General features: G+C 36.2%; 4 protein-coding genes across 9 annotated transcripts; 3 read left to right on the top strand and 1 right to left on the bottom strand.

Annotated features, from left to right (window-relative positions):
• Positions 1-1,503: 1,503 nt before the first annotated feature.
• LOC111437565 (probable pectinesterase 8) lies at positions 1,504-3,610 on the top strand. The gene is made up of 5 exons (XM_023075584.1): positions 1,504-1,877; positions 2,035-2,206; positions 2,773-2,979; positions 3,066-3,325; positions 3,437-3,610. Exons 1-5 carry the CDS (start codon positions 1,522-1,524, stop codon positions 3,585-3,587), a joined length of 1,146 nt encoding a protein of 381 aa, XP_022931352.1. The 5' UTR covers positions 1,504-1,521; the 3' UTR covers positions 3,588-3,610.
• Positions 3,611-4,500: 890 nt separating this feature from the next.
• Positions 4,501-6,179, top strand: LOC111437567. 3 transcript variants are annotated; one of them, XM_023075592.1, is made up of 2 exons: positions 4,501-4,573; positions 5,213-6,179. In XM_023075592.1, the coding sequence occupies exon 2, from the start codon at positions 5,224-5,226 to the stop codon at positions 5,848-5,850; it is 627 nt and encodes a 208-aa protein (XP_022931360.1). In that variant the 5' UTR covers positions 4,501-4,573; positions 5,213-5,223; the 3' UTR covers positions 5,851-6,179. The 3 variants fall into 3 exon arrangements, with proteins under 3 accessions (XP_022931360.1, XP_022931358.1, XP_022931359.1); XM_023075590.1 differs by having other exon boundaries at positions 4,511-4,573; positions 5,141-6,179; XM_023075591.1 differs by having other exon boundaries at positions 4,513-4,573; positions 5,147-6,179.
• Positions 6,180-6,300: 121 nt separating this feature from the next.
• Positions 6,301-9,297, bottom strand: LOC111437564 (oxygen-dependent coproporphyrinogen-III oxidase, chloroplastic). Its single transcript, XM_023075583.1, has 8 exons — positions 8,587-9,297; positions 8,386-8,461; positions 7,552-7,646; positions 7,271-7,354; positions 7,065-7,152; positions 6,849-6,973; positions 6,661-6,759; positions 6,301-6,586 (listed from the first exon to the last, which is right to left on the bottom strand). The coding sequence occupies exons 1-8, from the start codon at positions 9,169-9,171 to the stop codon at positions 6,518-6,520; spliced, it is 1,221 nt and encodes a 406-aa protein (XP_022931351.1). The 5' UTR covers positions 9,172-9,297; the 3' UTR covers positions 6,301-6,517.
• Positions 9,298-10,265: 968 nt separating this feature from the next.
• LOC111437566 (probable 2-oxoglutarate-dependent dioxygenase ANS) lies at positions 10,266-15,501 on the top strand. Of its 4 annotated transcripts, none has more exons than XM_023075588.1 (3): positions 10,266-11,231; positions 14,352-14,599; positions 15,136-15,501. In XM_023075588.1, coding segments are annotated over exons 1-3 (1,116 nt in total). In that variant the 5' UTR covers positions 10,266-10,364; the 3' UTR covers positions 15,137-15,501. The 4 variants fall into 4 exon arrangements, with proteins under 4 accessions (XP_022931356.1, XP_022931354.1, XP_022931353.1 ...); XM_023075586.1 differs by having other exon boundaries at positions 14,352-14,600; positions 15,153-15,501; XM_023075585.1 differs by having other exon boundaries at positions 14,352-14,600; positions 15,084-15,501.
• Positions 15,502-18,441: the final 2,940 nt, after the last annotated feature.

Genomic DNA, 18,441 nt, shown 5'->3' with positions numbered 1-18,441 from the left:
AGTTTCTTTGCAATTCTATGTAGTTTAGATTGCATGTAGAATCATTCAAGCTCGACATGATCAATCTTGCTTGTGGAGTGATTCGAATCTCAAACAAGTGTTTGAGATATTTGATCAACAAGAATCATTCAAGCTAGACATGATCGATCTTGCTTGTGGAGTGATTCGAATCTCAATCAAGTGTTCTTGCCTTGAGATATTCTGATAAGATAAGGAATCAATACAAGGGGAATAAGATTCGGATTACCTTGTCGATCGAATATCTCAAGCCAAGAACACTTTGTTTGAGATTCGAATCACTCCAGAAGCAAGATCGATCATGTCTAGCTTCAATGATTCTAGTTGATCAAATACCTCAAACACTTGTTTGAGATTCGAATCACTCCACAAGCAAGATTGATCATGTCGAGCTTGAATGATTCTACATGCAATCTAAACTACATAGAATTGCAAAGAAACTCAGCCATTGGCTAAGAAAAAGCACAAATGCTTCTTTTGATATATCTTCTAAGTCTTATTACAAATACAACATAGATGGCTTTATATAGCCTCAAAATGAAAATTACAAAAGTTGTAACATTCACACTTTATGGCCATAATTAGCCATTATGTAAATGTAACCGAAATTAAATAAAAAGTCTTAAAATACAATAACTCTAAATTATAACCCACCCAAAATTTACAACAATCAAACTTTATTCTTCTTCAATGTAGCATGAATTGAAACATCTTTTGATAATTTTGACAACCTTTTCTTCACATCTTCATTGAAGTATATTGTAGGATTGATGTCTTTTGGTTCATATCATAAAGCGAATAATATCTTATTATATTTATATTTTTAAATACAAAATTTATATTATAAACAGGCGTGAGATTTCTATTGATATGTAAATGAAGGAATAGTTGATTTGAATAAAAAAAAAAAAAGCATAGTTGATGTGAATATAAGGTAAATACTAAATAGTAAGCATTTTGATTTCTTTATTAATTTAAATAATTTTTTATTAAAGGTGTTTTTTTTCCTAATATTATTTATATTTTAGTATAGCATTTGCTGACCCTCTTCAAATGGGCTTAAATTCAAGGCCCAAAAGTGGGCCCAAGTTTTCATAGGCGGCCTTGCTTGTTTTAATTATTTATAATATTTAGCATTTAATTTTTTAAAAAAATTTAATTATTTATAATATTTATTTTCTTGTTTTTAAAATCTGAATTATATTTTAAAATTAAATAAAATAGTTTTTTAAACTAAGAATTTATTGATTTATTTATTTATTTTTATAATAATAAGGAAAATAGAAAGAGAGAGATTGGTGGGGAAGTAATAAGGTCCAGTTAGACAGGGTGAATTGTAAGGCATGGCATCTAAACCCTTTGACTTGAAGTGCATCCTATTTGCCCAATTTCTACTCATATAATTTAATTATTTTTTTTTTTATACAATCTTTTTCTTTTCTTCCCTATTTTATACCCTAATTTTTCATTCTTCTCCTTGTATTCCTATCTCCATATACTACCATGACTCATAATAACCTCCTCATTAACATTGCCCTCTCTTCTCTCGTTCCTCTTTTTCTCGCTTTGCTCCTCGTCGTCATTCCTACCCCTCCTTTCTTCTCCGTTCCCGATGACTCCCTTAGCTGCCACCACCACCACCATAAACCCTCGGCTGATGAAGAAGACCGAGCGAGTATCGGTTCCATTTGTGACACCTTCCCGACTGCCCTTCTCCCACCAGAAACTGTCAACACTTCTGTCTTATGCGTTGACCAAAATGGATGCTGCAACTTCACTACTGTACAGGCAGCTGTGGATGCTGTGTTGAATATGAGCTCCAAAAGAAGCTTAATATGGATCAACACTGGAATCTATTTGTAAACTCTTTATATATATACCACCTATTTTAAATTACAAAAATACCCTTTGACTTTGTTTTTGTTTTTGTTTTTGTTTTATAACTACCTTTATTCATAGACGATAAGACGGATTGACCATCGGTACATCGAACGTGATGTTTTGTTGTTTTTTTAGTGAGAAGGTGATGGTTCCGAGATCGAAACCGAACGTGACATTTCAAGGACAAGGCTACACAACCACGGCTATTGTTTGGAACGACACTGCTAATTCTTCGCATGGCACCTTTTACAGCGGCTCCGTCCAAGTCTTCTCTTCCAATTTTATTGCCAAGAATATAAGCTTCATGGTAATTTCTAATTAATTTTATATTATAATTTAATAGATTCTTCATTTATGACATTTTTTATTAAAAAAAATTGGAAAGTAATAATTTTTTTTTAATCTTGATCCATCCCTAAATTAGCTGATGTGGGACTTTTATCATCCAACTCCTCCCTAAGAACAAAGTACGTCTCCCGTTAATCGAGACTCGACTCCTTTGAAATCTTAGTCATTTTTTACTGCCTTAGAAGAGGCTTGACTCCTTTTTTTGGAGCCCTTTGTTCGATATTTGAGGATTTACCAATTTATTGGCACGACTAAGTTTGGGGCATGACTCTGATACTATGTTAGACGAACACGACTCTCAACAATGGTATGATATTGTTTACTTTGAGCATAAACTTGGGGTTCCCAAAAGGCCTCACATCAATCGAGAGTGTATTCTTTGATTATAAATCCTTCTAGCGCCAACAAATTTTCATTTTAATAAAGAAATTCCCAAACCATAGAAAGCAAAATAAATAAACCCCAAATTCAGTACGAAAGATACTCCCCGCGAAATTATAATTTAACATTTTGGTGCCTTGGCAGAATGTGGCGCCAATTCCAGGGCCGGGCGTCATCGGAGCACAGGCGGTGGCGATTCGGATCGGCGGAGACCAGGCGGCGTTTTGGAACTGCGGATTCTTCGGCGCTCAAGACACGCTCCACGATGACCGCGGCCGCCATTACTTCAAGGATTGCTACATCCAAGGCTCCATCGATTTCATCTTCGGAAATGGAAGATCTTACTACGAGGTAAATCGGAGCCCTAGTTTTTTCGCCGATTTCGATTTGACGATAAATTTCTGAATCGCGATTATGAAAACCTTGCCGCATTGTAGAGTTGCCAGATGATTTCGATGGCGAATCCAGTTCCGCAAGGATCAAAGTTCGTGAACGGAGCCGTGACAGCGCACGGCAGAGCCTCCGCAGACGAGAACTCTGGATTTGCTTTTGTTAATTGCAGCATCGGTGGAACCGGCCGAGTGTGGCTCGGTCGCGCGTGGCGGCCGTTCTCTCGCGTCGTCTTTGCTAACACCGTCATGACGGATATTATTGCGTCGGAGGGATGGAATGACTTTAATGACCCCGCAAGGGACCAGTACGTTTTCTTTTTTCTAATTACTAAATTACCAACGTCTTATCCACTAAATTTAAAACTATAATTATTATTTAAGGAATTTTAATAATGGAAAAAAATTGAAATTTGCAGGACGATATTCTACGGGGAGTACAACTGCAGTGGAGCAGGAGCCAACATGAGCGCAAGGGCTCCCTATGTTCAGAGGCTCAATGATACTCAAGTTTCCCCTTTCCTCAACCTCTCCTTCATTGACGCAGACCAATGGCTGCAACCCTATTAATTCTCTCTTTTTCTTTCATACATTCTCATTATTTTTTATTTATTAATAATAATCATTAATTATATTATAAATATATTATCCATCATCATTTCCTAAATTAATTGAGGTGGACCTCCCCTCGAACAAAGTACGAGACATGACTCTAATACCATGTTAAATGAACACGACTCTCCCCAATAGTATACCATTGTCTATTTAAGTATAAGTTCTCATGACTTTGCTTTGAGTTTCCTAAAATTCCCCGTACCAATGGAAAGAGTATTCTTTGATTATAAACGCATGATCATTCCCTTAATTCCCTTGAACAAAGTACGAGACATGGCTCTGATACCATGTTTTTAAGTATGAGCTCTCATAGATTTGTTTTGGCTTCCTAAAAGACCTCATACCAACGGAAAGAGTATTCTTCATTTCTTAAATGATTACAAACGCATGGTCATTTTCTAAATTAGCGATGTGGGACTTTCATCATCCAACATCTCCTCTCAAACAAAGTAGGAGACATGGCTCTGATACCATGTTAAATGAACACCACTCTCCATAATGGTATGTCATTGTCTACTTTAATTATAAGCTATCATGGTTTTGTTTTGGGTTTCCTAGAAAACCTCGTACCAATAGAGAGAATATTCTTTGATTAGAAATTCATGATCATTCCTTAAATTAGTCAATGTGGGACTTTCATCATCCAACAATCTCGACTGTTAATGGTTTGCTTAATAAGGTTGTTCGAGATTGAAATTTTAATATTAAATTAAATATTTTTATTTTTAAATATAAACCATTAACGAAAAAGAAAAGAAGCAAAATATATAGATCAAATTAGTAATTTCAATAATATTCGATTTTAGACTTTAATTTATTTTATTTTATAAAAAGAAAAAAGGAAAAAAAATTGCGAGGTTTAGTTACTTCTCCTTTTCCGCAAGGCACAAGGCAATAGATAACTCACTCGAACTGTAACGCCAAAATCGTCTCCTGAGCAGGTATGAAGCTCTCTGAATCTTCTCCATTGTCTTCCCCTTTTGTTACTCAATCCTGATTCATCATCGTCCAGTTATCTACTTGTATTCTACGATTAGGGTTTGGATTTAAGCGTTCATCGATTTTTGAGTTATTGTTTTCTTCTTTCGTTGTTGTTTGTCGCTTTTCTTCGATCTCTCAATCGAAATATCTCTCCGTGAATGTTGCATTGTTTTCATTGTTTGATTTTGTGGAACTGTGGAGCTTGCGACTTACTTCTAATGGTTTTATGTATTGATCGCTTTTTGGTTCCGAACTTCGAGTTCCTTCTGAGATGATCAAGTTTTTTTTTTTAATTTTATTATACTGTTCATGTAGTATTAGTTATATTAATTGAAACAGATGATGAGAAGTTATTTGATCATTCGTTGGTTCTCTGCTTTTAGTTGCATGTTGTTTTCCTTGCCTGTTCGTGGCTTAGAGGCGAAGCATTGTTCTGGATATTAGGTGTTTGATGCCTGATTTTAACTGAGAAAAGTATTAGCTTAAGTGACGTTTACATTTTTTTTTCTCTGGTTTTTGTGTTGGAGATTTAGGAAAAAGAACGGCTCAAGCGAAACCAGCTGCCTCTACAATGAAAACTAACAGACCCCTAATTGCAGCTGAGCCAGCTATGAATTTGGGAGATGTTTGTGACGAAATTTGCAGTTTAATCAGGGAAGGGCTTAGGGTAGTTGCTGCTAGACAGACTAATGAAGAACATAATAGCAAGTTCAATCAGTTTTTTGTCTGTCAACCTCCTTGGTTTGGAGAGGATACCGACCCCTTAGTTGCTAAACGCTGGGTTTTGGGGTTAGAGAACATCTTTGATTGCATAGGCTGTTCAGACGAGCAAAAGGTTTCCTTTGCTTGTTTAAGACTGAAAGATTCAGCACTTTCTTGGTGGATAGTGTCAAAAAGATACTTGAATGCTGATGGGGCTGCAGTGACATGGGAGAAGTTTAAGGACTTATTCTATAAGAGATATTTCCCTAGTTGGTTGAAGCATGAGAAGCATCGTGAACTCTGGAAGTTGGGACAAGGAAACAGAACCGTGATTGAGTATGATGAAGAATTCATTACCTTGTCTTCTCTTGTTTCTGAACTAAATCCAGACGATTCTTTGGAAGCTAGGCTGTTCTATGAAGGGTTAAGGCCAGATATTAGTCGACAACTTTGCTTCACGGATAACGTGTCGTACTCCGATCTTAGAAACTCGGCGTTACTGGTCGAACAGTGCCTTAACCGGAAAGATGTTTGAAGTAGAAAGAAAAGGGTAGCTGCAAACCAGATGGGAGGTTTCAGTTATGGATCATCCTCACCTTTCAATGCCTGCTTATGAGTAGTTATAGTTCTCTTAAAAGTTTCATAGTTTAGGAAGTTTATAATGGTAATGCTTTGTTCTTCCTCCCAAAAACAGAATTCCACTCTCCCTCTCTGGTTTAGGCTTTTGGCAATGGTAGTCCTTATACTTCTGTTGCTTTTGTTAGGTGGAGTTCATTGGCTTAATGTGTCTCTACAGCTACTTTATGTTCTTTGTTCCATTTCCTCACACTAATGTGGTCCATTGGTAGTTTGTTCTTTGTTTCATTTCATTTCAATATAGTTATTCAAGCAGCATACAAATTATGAATGTAAATATGAATTTTAGAACACAAATCAGCATCCTGTTCGAACGTGCTTAGCACTCGATCCAAAGCCAATCGCAGTCTACCGAGCCATGAACAAGCTAATTTATTCCGAACACAAGAACAAGCTAATCTGGAATGTTACATTTCAATCAAAAGGAACACAAAAATACACAACCAAAACGAGGGAAGGGAGGGAGTGACTGAGCAAAGAAGCCGCGGATTAGGTCCTCTTCCTCTTCAAGAACCTCATATTGCTCATCTGAACCTACATATTTAGAGCTTACTTAAAACCAAATATTAGATCCATTCTTTGGGGTTGATGCATGCATCCAGTAATTTCCATTCTTCACTTCCCTCTTCTGGTTTCTGCATATCCAAACAACCAAATTTAGAACACAGTTTTTTCCTCAAGTAATTCATGTCATCCAAGAAGATCTTACATGGTCATATTCCCATCTAGCTGTTAGAGGAAGAGAAACCAAAATACTTTCAATCCGACCTCCTGTTTTCAGTCCAAATGTAGTACCTCGATCGTAAACCTGCCGTTCAAGCAAACAATTTTTAAACTTGGCAGGCAAAATTTAAGTTATAACATGTTCTTCCAACACTTCATTGCCAGAATGCATACCAAGTTGAATTCGACATAGCGGCCCCTGCGCAGTTGTTGCCATGCTTTGTTCTGTTCAGTAAATGGGGTATCCTTTCTTCTCTCTATGATGGGTATGTAGGCAGAAACCACAGAATTGGCACACTCTGTAATACAGACAGCAACAGAATTGCATATATTATCACAGAACTCAAGTGGGAGAGGATCAATTCATTTCACATTTTGAAGTGTAATTACCGGTGGCAAATGATAGAAGCATCTCCTGATCGTAGTCGTTTAAATCATCAAAAAATATTCCTCCAAGTCCTCGTCTTTCGCCTCGGTGCTGCAATAAAATTATAACTTCAATCCCATAGCTATAGATAGAATGTCCTGGTTTCTTAAAAGAAGTTGCATCGTTCGCTATAGTAAACATGAACAAAAGTATAAGAATGATGAAATACCTTGATGTAGAAGTAGTCATCACACCATTTTTTGAATCGAGGATAGAAGGATGGATCAAATTTGTCACAAGCACTTTTTTGTACCTAAATAAGCAGCAGTTATTGGACGGGCGAACAAATAAGATTTAACAAGTAACGAAAATACTCGAAATAAAGTCGATGTGGATGAACACAAATGCCCGTAAGAATGTCGAATACCGACATTCGTAAGGACCATTATGATGCACAACTACATAAGAGATATCTCTTAACACTTGAAGGATGAAAGAGAAGTTATTTACCGAATGGAAATGCTTGACATCTTCCTCAAAGATGTAAGAAGGAGTTAAATCAGTCCCACCACCAAACCACCATTGCCTTGGTGCACCAGGAACATCTGCAGATCATGAAAATGAAGAATATATGAAAAGTTACACCCTTTCTCATTGTGAATCGTTCTGGAAGTTTAACACAAATTAGTGCCAATATGGAGGAACACCTTGGAGGATAAAAATTTGAATGTTACTACCACTGCTAGCAGATATTGTTCGTTTTGGCCCGTTACCTATTGCTGTCAGCCTCACAGTTTTAAAACATGTATACTAGGGAGAGGTTTCACACCCTTATAAGAAATATTTCGTTCTTCTCTTCAACCAATGTCGGACCTCACAATCCACCCCCTTAGGGCCAATGTTTTTGTTGGCACACTGCCCAGTGTCTGACTCTGAACCCAAGCCCACCGCTAGACATATTGTCCGCTTTGGTCCGTTACGTATCCCATCAGCCTTACGGTTTTAAAACGTGTCTACTGGGGAGAGGTTTCAACACCCTTATAAGGAATGTTTCGTTCCCCCTCCAACCAACGTGGGATCTCACATTGAACCTGATAGAATATGGCATTTATGACCCACTATCAATCTCTCTTACTCAAAGAGAAAAGGCCTATTTTTCATATCAACTTCAAGCTTGATTGATGAGATAAACTAGAACGAGACTCTCAAGCTGGTGGCAAATAACTAATGGAGGATCTACCACACTCTGATAATTAAGCTTCATCTAATTCTCCACACTCTGACAATACAAGAGTAAGAATGCTTGCCTAAGTGAAAATAACGTATGGAAAGATATATCTGTACCTTTAGGAGCATCAGTCTCGAAATATCTGTAGTTGAAATGCAAAGTTGGTGCAAATGGGTTCTTAGGATGTAAAACCTGCAACATTTTACGCCTTGCTTAAGCAACAATGGTAACAGAACGCAGGGCTTTGAATTGCAACGAAAGCAGATCAATAAATGGAAAGCAAAAGAAACAAAAGAAGAAGAGAAGAAATTACGAACTGAGCTAATGCCAGCGGCAAAGAAAGGAATAGGCCCAGGCTTGTGATCCCCAGCAGCAGCTTTGGCAGCTCTGTAAGCATCAGGAGGCATAACTCCATACACAACCGAGACATTAACGCCAGCCTTCTCCCACACAGCACCATCCTGAAGAACCCTACTGATACCGCCGCCACCACCAGGTCTAGACCAAACATCCTCCTTAAACTTCCCCCCTCCATCCGCTTCCTCAATGGCCTTGCAAACACTATCCTGAGCATCCCTAATCATCTTCTCGAAGCGAGCCCTAATCGACGAGGAGCCGGAAGAGATGCCTCCCGTGGCCTCATCGTATTCCGTAAGGAACGTATCGGGACGGACGGCGATGGGGGTTTCCTTCTCGATTGAAACAGCCATGGTGAAATTCTTCCTGGAGAACAGAGATTTCTTCTTCAAATTAGCAAAATGGGAACCAAATGGCTTGCGCGTAGTAACAGCTAAAAACGCCTTGGAAGAAGAAGAAGAAGAAGAAGAAGAAGGTGAAAAAGCGAAGGGAGTAAAAGGGGCGGAGGATGAACAGGAAGGAGAGAAAATGGCGGTGGACGGCATAGCTTTAAGGATTGAAGAGAAGGACGAAGAATTGAAGATCTATATAGAGGGAAGAACAAAGGAAAACGAAGAAGACGAAGAAGAAAGAATTGCAGTGAAGGAGGATAAGGAACCCCACCAACGAAGATTTCCTTCTCCATCGCCTAATCGTTTACCGTTTTTTTTTTTTTTTTTCTAATTTTACTGAAATTAATAATTCTATTTTATTTTATTAAAAAAAAACATTTTATTTGTCTTTTTATTTTTTATTTTATTTTTTTGGAGAATTAATATCATTTATTCAGAAACCTGATTTCGCCCAATTTTGTAAACTAAGCATAAACATCCAATTTGGCTAATAAAATTAAATTTATTTAATACGTTATGAGGTGGGTGGCCGGAAAGTGGACCCAGTCAGACGGTCAAAACTAACGGACGTTACGGTGTGTTGACGCGACGGTAATCCACGCGCGCTCGCCCACGGTAAATCGTCCCTTGTATTTTAACAACTTCCGTCAGAAACAGTGAACCGGACGAGGTTTATGCAATAAACCGGTGGAAATTAAAGAAAGAAAGAGTTGGGGAATTTAATAATTATTTAATTTTGTGTTTAGTCCATTTTGTTAAATTTTTTATTTTTTTTTGTCGGTATCTTCTATTTTAACTATCATATTTAACTTTTTTTAGGCTCGGGAATCGAAGCTAGTCCTGAGCCTAAGCCTCGTCAGGCTTCAGGCTTGTTCCGAAGCTAGGCAGGGTCGGGAACCCAGATCCAACATCTGACCCACGGCCTAACATCAATGCGCGCGTCTAGCATTCGGCCCACAGTCCTTGACCCCGCCCATTCCTTCAGTGCCAGCCCGCGCTAGTAGTCAAGACCCAGCCCAGTCGCCCCATGACCCGACCCTGCGCCGCCATCTTTGTGAACGGCTCGCCGTCGACTCGCTAGCTCGACTTGCTTCCTTTGTAATGGAAGAACAGAGATTTGAATTTTTTATATTTTAATTAATTAATAATAAAACCTTAATTAGTTCATATATATATATATATATAAAGTTTTAATATAAAAAATCTATTATTATCATATATATAAATAGTTTATTCTTCATCCATTCAGAGCATATATTATTACAGAATTTAGATCAGGAAAAAACCCTTGATCTATGTATTATATGAATCATCAACCTCCGATTTCCAGCTGAAATTCATCGACCATGGCGCTACATTCATCCGAAAGCCTCGCCGGTGGAGAATCAGTAATCAGAGTTCAAAACTTAGTCGAAGCACAGCCGTCTCAGGTCCCGCCCCAATACATCCAGCCGCCGCATCACCGTCCTTCTGCCACTAGCACTTCCACCGATCTCAGAATTCCGGTGATCGACCTTTTCGGATTCGATTCGGACCACAGAGACGCCGTTCGAGCCGCCGTTGGGCGAGCATCCAGCGAATGGGGAGCTTTTCATGTCATCAACCATGGAATTCCTTCATCGTTGTTGACGCAGATGAGGACTGCGGCTCTCTCTTTCTTTAGAGACTGTCCCGTCTCTGATAAGCTCGCATACGCTTGCGATCCTAAATCCTTTGCTTCCGAGGGTTATGGCACACAAATGCTCGTCGATAAAGAAGTCGACTCGCAGGATTCGGCGCTTGATTGGAGAGATTATTTCGATCACCATACGCTACCGCTTTCACGCCGCAATCTTTCTAATTGGCCTTACTTTCCTTCCGGTTACAGGGAGCTTATGGCTCAGTACAGCGATTGTATGAAATTGCTTGCTCAGCGGCTCCTAGCCGTTATCTCTGAAAGTATGGGGCTGCCTTCGTCGTGGATGGAGGACGCCATCACTGGGATGGGTGGGGAAGAAAATTTTTATCAGAATATTACTGTCAGTTATTATCCTCCATGTCCTCAGCCTGGCTTGACGCTTGGTCTGCAAACCCATTCCGACATTGGCGCCATCACTCTACTAATACAAGATGATGTTGAGGGCCTTCAGGTTCTCAGCGGGCAAGGAGATTGGGTCACTGTTCAGCCTCTCTCTCCTGATGCCATTGTCGTCATTTTGGCCGACCAAACTGAGGTTAGATTATGCCTCCGTTTCTATTTTTTGTCCTATCTTTGATGAACCAGCATTTGCAAAATCCATCATGTGCTTTGGTGTTATCCGTTCCTCTGAATTGTCCATGCCCGCTGACTGGCAATTAGCAGGCAAGCTTATGTTCTGTTTCCTTTAGTCCAGCTACTGAATTATAACGAAGTAAGAGACTAAATAAGTATGGAGGAGGAGCTATATGTAAATTATCTAAGTAACTATTGGGGAATGGATATAGAATTTCAAGTAGTTTTTCTTTCTAAATTGTTTTAGAATCAAAATAACTGTGGGACTCATCATGACATATCCACCCTTTCAAGGAAATAGTAGAATGAGAACGATTCAGGACCAATGAATTTACTTGGGTGCCGATCAGTTCTTTAATGAAAAATATGGTATTGGCCACAGAGACAATGGTCTAGGTTCATGTATTTTGTGAATTGAATTGGGTTCTTGCCCTTCAATACTGCTCTCTTTACCCGAGCTAATTATCTTCAGTCTACTGATTGTTTATCTGCAAGTTAGTAGAACATCATCCTCAGAACTCAAGAAATCCTTTGACTCTTGAGTTTTACTTTTAGCTTCCCTTGGAATGGTCAAAATTCACGTGTTATATAGACTTTACGTTATACTACAGCGGCTTCTATATGATGTCAACTCCAGAGGCGAAGGCTTATGAATCTCGTACTTTTTGGAAGGAATGTGAATCTCATATTAATTCATTAATTATTATTATTCAACTACACTATTTATACTTCTTTATGCAGAGGTAATGATCTAATATGGGAGGACTCTTGGAGGACGGGACAGATAGTTGTCCTTATTTAGTCAGTTTGTCAGATTACAGGGTTATAAATAGAGAGGAACTTGGACATATGAGGAGGCTAATGTTTGGACAGAATATTCGATAGAAAAGGCTTGGTTGAAAAGTTATCTATCACTTTACTAAATCTGCTACTAATTTTCTGCTTGATAAATTGGGCTCCTATACCAACAATTTCAAACTTCAAGCTTTGGAACAAGATCGAAGTTTGAGGGGCCATAATAGACCATCCATACATGAGGAAGAAGAATAGCTTATAGCTCTATACAAGATGATGGTGGGGTAATTGTCTAATAAACTCTCTGCACTTGAGTCTACGGTGGAGGATAATTCAGTAATTAGGTGTAGGATTGTCTTTTTTGTTTTATATTCTATTTTTTCTCATCACACCCAAGCACTGCAACTTTATTAAGTGAAGAGAAGGAGGTGGGGGAGTTTGCAGAATTTTGGAAATATTCTGCTTGGGAAAAACTTGGATGTCTCAATTTCTCTAAGGAGTTAATTTCCTAGAGGTTGTAATCTGATCCTAGCATGTTAGAAGTCGTGAGGTACTAACTCTCTCATCTGATATCATCTTCCTGTATTTGAGTACTCATTAAGCGGACGTCAATATGGTGCTGATTGCTCAGGAGCCCATGTTTGGTTTTATGGATGAGAAGCCTTACACATGTTGGCAGTGGTTTTCCTCACCATATCTGAAGTAGAGTAAATCCGGTGATATTGGCCACGAGTAGGATACTAGGGATGTATCCTTTGCTGTTGCTGCTCCTAGGTTTAAACCCTTTCAGCTTGGTGATGCCTTTGACTGGAAGAAGAGGTCCTTTGGGACTCTTTTTTGACAGGATGATCCGTGCTCCTTACAAGATTGATGCTTGATCAGAGTACCTATGCTCATGGGTGGGGTAGATTGGAGAGCAGCTGCATAAGATATTTGGTACTGCTTGGTTAGTGGCCCTTTAATCTTATCACAGGGTCCTTCTAGTTCTCTTCATTGACTTCCACTAATGATGCGTCTTTCTCTGTAGTGTGAAAATTGTGCATTGTACTATCTGATCGTCTTGCACATAATTAATTCGAAATGTGTGATCCATCATCTCCCGTGAACTGGATTGTTTGACTGCTCATGAGGAGTATGTGGGTTGCTGTGATGGGTAGTACACGTTTCTTATCTAGATTCCAAGTTAGAACGTGAATAGGAAACCTTCTTGCTTGCATGTCTTGTGAAATTAGTGTTTATGTTTTTGGCTTCTATCTGTAGCTACTGGCTGAGAATATGCAATGGGGTTGCACATCCTCACTTGATTAAGGATTTGGCATGTACCAATTTTTTGCTGTAATGGCTTGGGAATTAAATATCATTGTGGGTAGCTGTCGTTTTGGGGCTAGAGTGCTTCCACTAGGTTTAATGAGGATTTGTCTTTAATGGAGCCATTGTTTGTTAAGAATTAGGCCAATGGGGAACATCCTGTTCCAATTTCAGCTAAGCATTTTGATGTGTAGCATGACTGTTGCATATCTCAATATGGAGCTAGACAACCAAGTTGCTGGCCTCGATAATCAATTTACTTTGTCATTGATGAACGGTCTACAGTGAGACTATCCTGTATTACCAAAATTACGACCTGTAAAAGTTTCCTCTGTATGAGTTTCAGCTGGGAGTCTAGTGGAACTTGAACAACCCAACCGATAACATAGAAGTTTCCTCAATCTCTCCAGATGTCCGTTCTGAGCTTTCCTGATTTATATGTTTCCCTGCATCGGTTTTTGAGGTTGTGTACATATGATGAAGGATTAAGGACCCGACACCAATTTGAGACTTAGGATCCTACTTTTTGTCTGTTCTTAACATATCTAAAGTTGAGCGCCTGCCTTTTGTTTGTTTATCATGAAGGAAGTTGGTACCCACCTCAATTAGTCATCAATCCATGTTGAAACTTGCTTGTGACAATTTTTCCTGTCTACTCAATAGTTGGCCTAGATGTTCTTAAATCTCCCATGCTCCCAGCCTCATAATTAAGGTAGAACTTTGTCAAGAAAGGCCTTGCTTGCAAACATTTGTAAGGCTTGATATGATCATACAGGCATGTCTATAACTTCTATCTATCAACACCAGCATTTTGTTTTGATTACAGTCACTAATATGTTTGACATTTTTGCTTCACTGATAATGTGTCTGGCCACCCTGTTTATGTGTGAGGAGTTTCTCTTTTCTTCTCTAACTTATTCAATATTTGGTTCTATTATCAAGATAATTAGGAACTTCAATAGCATACGATTGCATGCAGATTTTAACTAATGGAAAGTGCAAGAGTGCGGAGCATAGAGTGACTACAAACTCTAGCAGGGCAAGACTCTCGATCTCTGCTTTTCATGATCCACCGAAGTCAGTGAAAATATCTCCGGCTGCAGAGCTTGTCAGTGAGTCTTCCCCCCTTAGATACCGCGAAGTTATTTTTGGAGATTATACATCATCATGGTACTCAAACGGCCCTCAAGGAAGAAGAAATCTGGATGCAATCAAGCTTCACAACTAGGTATTGTAATTCCTGTCCTCTTGTTGTTTCCTTTCCTGATGGTTTCACTTTTCTTCTGCTTGATTTCTGTTCTCTTTAGTGTGCATTGAAAAAAATTCAGCATCTTTATGAATCAAACTTGAACAATCTGTCTAAGATTCGAATGGAAGTTATGGAGCGATATACTTAACGTCTCTACTAGTCTGAAATGAATTTCTAAGTGCTTAACGTCTCTACTAGTCTGTATAAAGTGTTCTTATGTATTTTTAGAGTTTGGAAAGTCATTCCAAATAGACCCTACATCATGTTATCGTCACTTGGCTCGTCCTTTCTTTGTGGAAGGGAAGAGGAGCGAGAAAGAGATCGAAGTTTTTGAAATTCTTTCGTGACTGTTGACATAACATATTAAAAGACTTCGTTGCCTGTCTATGAAAGACATTCCGACTCAGTTTTAAACAATTTGGGTGCATGTAGCTTGATTTGTGGAGCTCAATATGTTAGCAGGGAATCACATGCCTCATAAAAGTGCAAGATCATCCTCCCTTGTTGACAAGGCAAGTTTTTTCTTTGCAGCTTCTTTAAGTTCTCCTAAACAAGGTTTGAAGATCAGTTGACAATGGAGAGAAGAATAAGATTCTTTGCATCTTCCTCAACTCAAGATTCTTACCAATCCATATCCATATGGTACAATCTCAAATCAAATGAAACATTGATTACGTATGAACTTGTTCGATATCGATGGCTGCATGTAGAAGAATGGTTCTCAACTACTCGAAAAAGAAAGATACACAGCATTTGATGTCGAATGTAGTTCTTGAAAGGTCTGAACTTTGAAGACTCTAGGTCAACTTCATCACCACAGTAGATTGATTACGAAACACATTTTAGTTATATTTCGAAAATGGCATGTTGTTTTGTTTCCTATGCTATGCTTTGGATAATTATTCTACTTTAGTCCTCCTATTTTTCATGAATTTTTTTAAAAAAAAAAAGTCTTCACTTTTCATAAGGTTTTTATGTCACCGATTCCTCTAGAAATTTGATAAATAAATTCGGAAGTTATTATTATTATTATCCATATGAAAATTAACTTTAATTGGTATATTTCAAAGCATAAAAAATAAAAAGAAGAAAAGGCAAGGTGGGGGAATTTTTAAAAAAATTTAAAAAATACATAAAAGCCTTTTTAAATGACTGAAAAATAAATAAATAAATAAATAAACCTTTGTCCTTATTTATTTATTTATTTAATTTTGGGAGCATAATATTTTCCCCTTGCCCATGATGTGACTGTTTGAATCTAATCTTTATCACTTATCTGCCACCAATTTAATTGACAACAACTAGTTAATATCTTTACTAAAAATAAAAAATAAATAAATAGTATCCTCTCATCTTTTATTCCATTATTAAAAAAAATAAAAAGTTTTTCAATATTAATATAATTAATTTAAATTTATAGTCACTCCATAAATATTTTACAAATTTATTTTATTGCGATAAATTATATATCACACGTTGCCACCACTAAGTGTTTGAGCTATTGATTTCACTCCATTACCGTTAATGGTTCAGTCATATTGTTTTAAATTATATAAAAAAAAAATTGAAACAAAATGCATTTTTGAAAAACGTTCTTTATCCACATACACCTTGAGTCGTTTGAATTTCACAAATATGATTATGTGTGTTGAACGTTCATCAATCTATCAATTATTGATATTGTGGTTTCAAAACTAGTGGAACATTCTCTTACGTAATATCAACTTAAGACAAACCTCCTTCAATTTGGCCGGACAAAGATCAAACATGCTATCATTGTCAAAAGATGCTTCTTTCTCAATCCCGATTCAATTCAAATAGCTAAGGATTCATATCAAGATTTGAAATTTAGATTCGACATTCGATAGACTCTGATATTGCTCTGCATCTCCTGCAACATGATCACGGGACAATCAAATGGTGAATTCGTATTCCAAATCCTTATTCGAATTTTGGGCACGAGACATTACATTATACAAATAGTTGGTTGAATATTATTATTTATAAGAGTGTGAATCAAATCTCTAACGTTTAGTTGAGTTATACTCATTGTTCAAGTAACGTTTAAAATTATATAAAAAAATTATGTCGAATTAATATTTTATTTTATTTTATATGGTCCATACAAATAAAAGGTGAATTAATAATATCGATATTAATATATTATATTTTATGTGGCTTTTAGCTTTTTTTTGAAGGTGAGATATTATTGTTTTCGGTCAATTTCAAAAATTTAATCATGCAATAAATGAAAAAATGTCGGTAGCCAAAGGGCAACAAACAGTGGGCCCATGGGCCCATAGGCCCATTAAGGGTTTTGTGGATCGCCATTTCACACTCGGCCCCACTTCTCAAAATTTTCGTATTTTATTTTATTAATTTTTTTTGGTAAAAGGAATTTTCAAAATATCCTATAATTTTTTTTTCTTCATTTTGGAGAAAATAATATCTTATAGGCCGAATTTGAACCATTGATCTTTAGAAACTAATACATTGACGGCTCGGATTACATAATTTATTAATTTAAAAAAGTTAATTTTTTGCGTCAAAATCAAAGTTATTTTTGCTAAATTTTCTATTTTGTTAAAAAATATCTATAAACGATCAAAAATTTGAATAATACTCTAACTTTGAAATAAAAATTTAAAAATTACGATTAATTTTGGATGAAATAATTAGCACATAATTTCAAAAATACCCGTTACGAATAGTATTCACTAAATAAATGAATAACAAAGAAAATGAAAAAAAAATTGTGAGTAGTAATGTTTTTATTTACCAATAAAAACGGTTGCATTTGGCCACATAATTTCCCATATATATTCACAATCATATATTTATAGCATTTTCCATTTTTTTTATTACCGTGAATTTGGATATTAAAATTACTTAAAATAGGAAGTATTGTTTTCTTTTCTTCATCAAATTTAGATAATAAATTTATTTTTATTACTAATAATAATAATAATAATAATAATAAACCTTGAATAATTTATTAAGAAGAATAAGGTTAAGAGTTTTTACTTATATTGTATATTGTTTTTTTTATTATTAATTAACCATTAGATGTATTAAATATATATTAAAAATAGTCTTTAATTTTAATTAATTGAGAATGCGTGCATCTCTCAACCACATTCATTGATTTTTTGTTGGATATTTCTTTACACGTGTGAACCATTTCTAAATTTTATGTATTTTATTAATGAATGTGTTTAGGATTTAGGGTTTAAATTTGATAAATATAAACCTCTAATTTTAATTTATATTTAATAGGTGGGTTGAATACAAAAAATAATATTTAATAGATTTGTGTTAAAAAATGTTAAAAATTATTTGATTTAATATATAAATTTTAAATGTATGCCTAACAAAATTCTAAATTTTAAACCCAATTTTTTAATTTAAAGACTAAGTTGTATAGATATAAAATTGAGAATTTAAAACGACATTTAATTTTTTTTAAAAAAATGTTAGCATGTAACTAAAATTATTATTTTTAAAAAGGATATAAGTCCATGGCTAATGGGTTGCCTTCTGTTTGAATTGGGTATGAATATTAAATATCTAATATTTAAAGGTTGATAGAATATGATTTTGTTTTTGAATTTTAAATAATCAAAATAAAATAAAAAAATAGAAAAAGTGTTCAAATTCTGAGTTTTTTTATTTTTTATTTATTTATTTTGTAATCTCAAATTTTATTTGATTTGATGAGGGTAGATATTAAATATTTAAGAGCTCAAATGTCTAAAATACTATATATATCTGCATTATAATTAATATTTAAAAATGAAGCATTAAATTTATTATAAACTTT

Source organism: Cucurbita moschata, unplaced genomic scaffold, assembly GCF_002738365.1.
Source record: "Cucurbita moschata cultivar Rifu unplaced genomic scaffold, Cmos_1.0 Cmo_Scf00064, whole genome shotgun sequence".
NCBI lineage: Eukaryota > Viridiplantae > Streptophyta > Magnoliopsida > Cucurbitales > Cucurbitaceae > Cucurbita > Cucurbita moschata.
The sequence above is the reverse complement of the archived record's forward strand: the minus strand, read 5'-3'. Positions and strand labels throughout refer to the sequence as shown.

What these genes read in the sequence shown, in the direction of transcription:
- LOC111437566 (XM_023075588.1), top strand. Translation starts at nt 10,365, where the DNA reads ATGGCGCTACATTCATCCGAAAGCCTCGCCGGTGGAGAATCAGTAATC. An exon ending in TTTTGGCCGACCAAACTGAG is followed by an intron (nt 11,232 to 14,351) that starts GTTAGATTATGC and finishes GATTGCATGCAG; the next exon opens with ATTTTAACTAATGGAAAGTG.
- LOC111437567 (XM_023075590.1), top strand. Translation starts at nt 5,185, where the DNA reads ATGAAAACTAACAGACCCCTAATTGCAGCTGAGCCAGCTATGAATTTG.
- LOC111437564 (XM_023075583.1), bottom strand. Translation starts at nt 9,171, where the DNA reads ATGCCGTCCACCGCCATTTTCTCTCCTTCCTGTTCATCCTCCGCCCCT. An exon ending in TTGCCGCTGGCATTAGCTCA is followed by an intron (nt 8,462 to 8,586) that starts GTTCGTAATTTC and finishes AAAATGTTGCAG; the next exon opens with GTTTTACATCCTAAGAACCC. An exon ending in CTAGATGGGAATATGACCAT is followed by an intron (nt 6,587 to 6,660) that starts GTAAGATCTTCT and finishes TTGGATATGCAG; the next exon opens with AAACCAGAAGAGGGAAGTGA.
- LOC111437565 (XM_023075584.1), top strand. Translation starts at nt 1,522, where the DNA reads ATGACTCATAATAACCTCCTCATTAACATTGCCCTCTCTTCTCTCGTT. An exon ending in CCAAGAATATAAGCTTCATG is followed by an intron (nt 2,207 to 2,772) that starts GTAATTTCTAAT and finishes GTGCCTTGGCAG; the next exon opens with AATGTGGCGCCAATTCCAGG. An exon ending in AATGACCCCGCAAGGGACCA is followed by an intron (nt 3,326 to 3,436) that starts GTACGTTTTCTT and finishes TGAAATTTGCAG; the next exon opens with GACGATATTCTACGGGGAGT.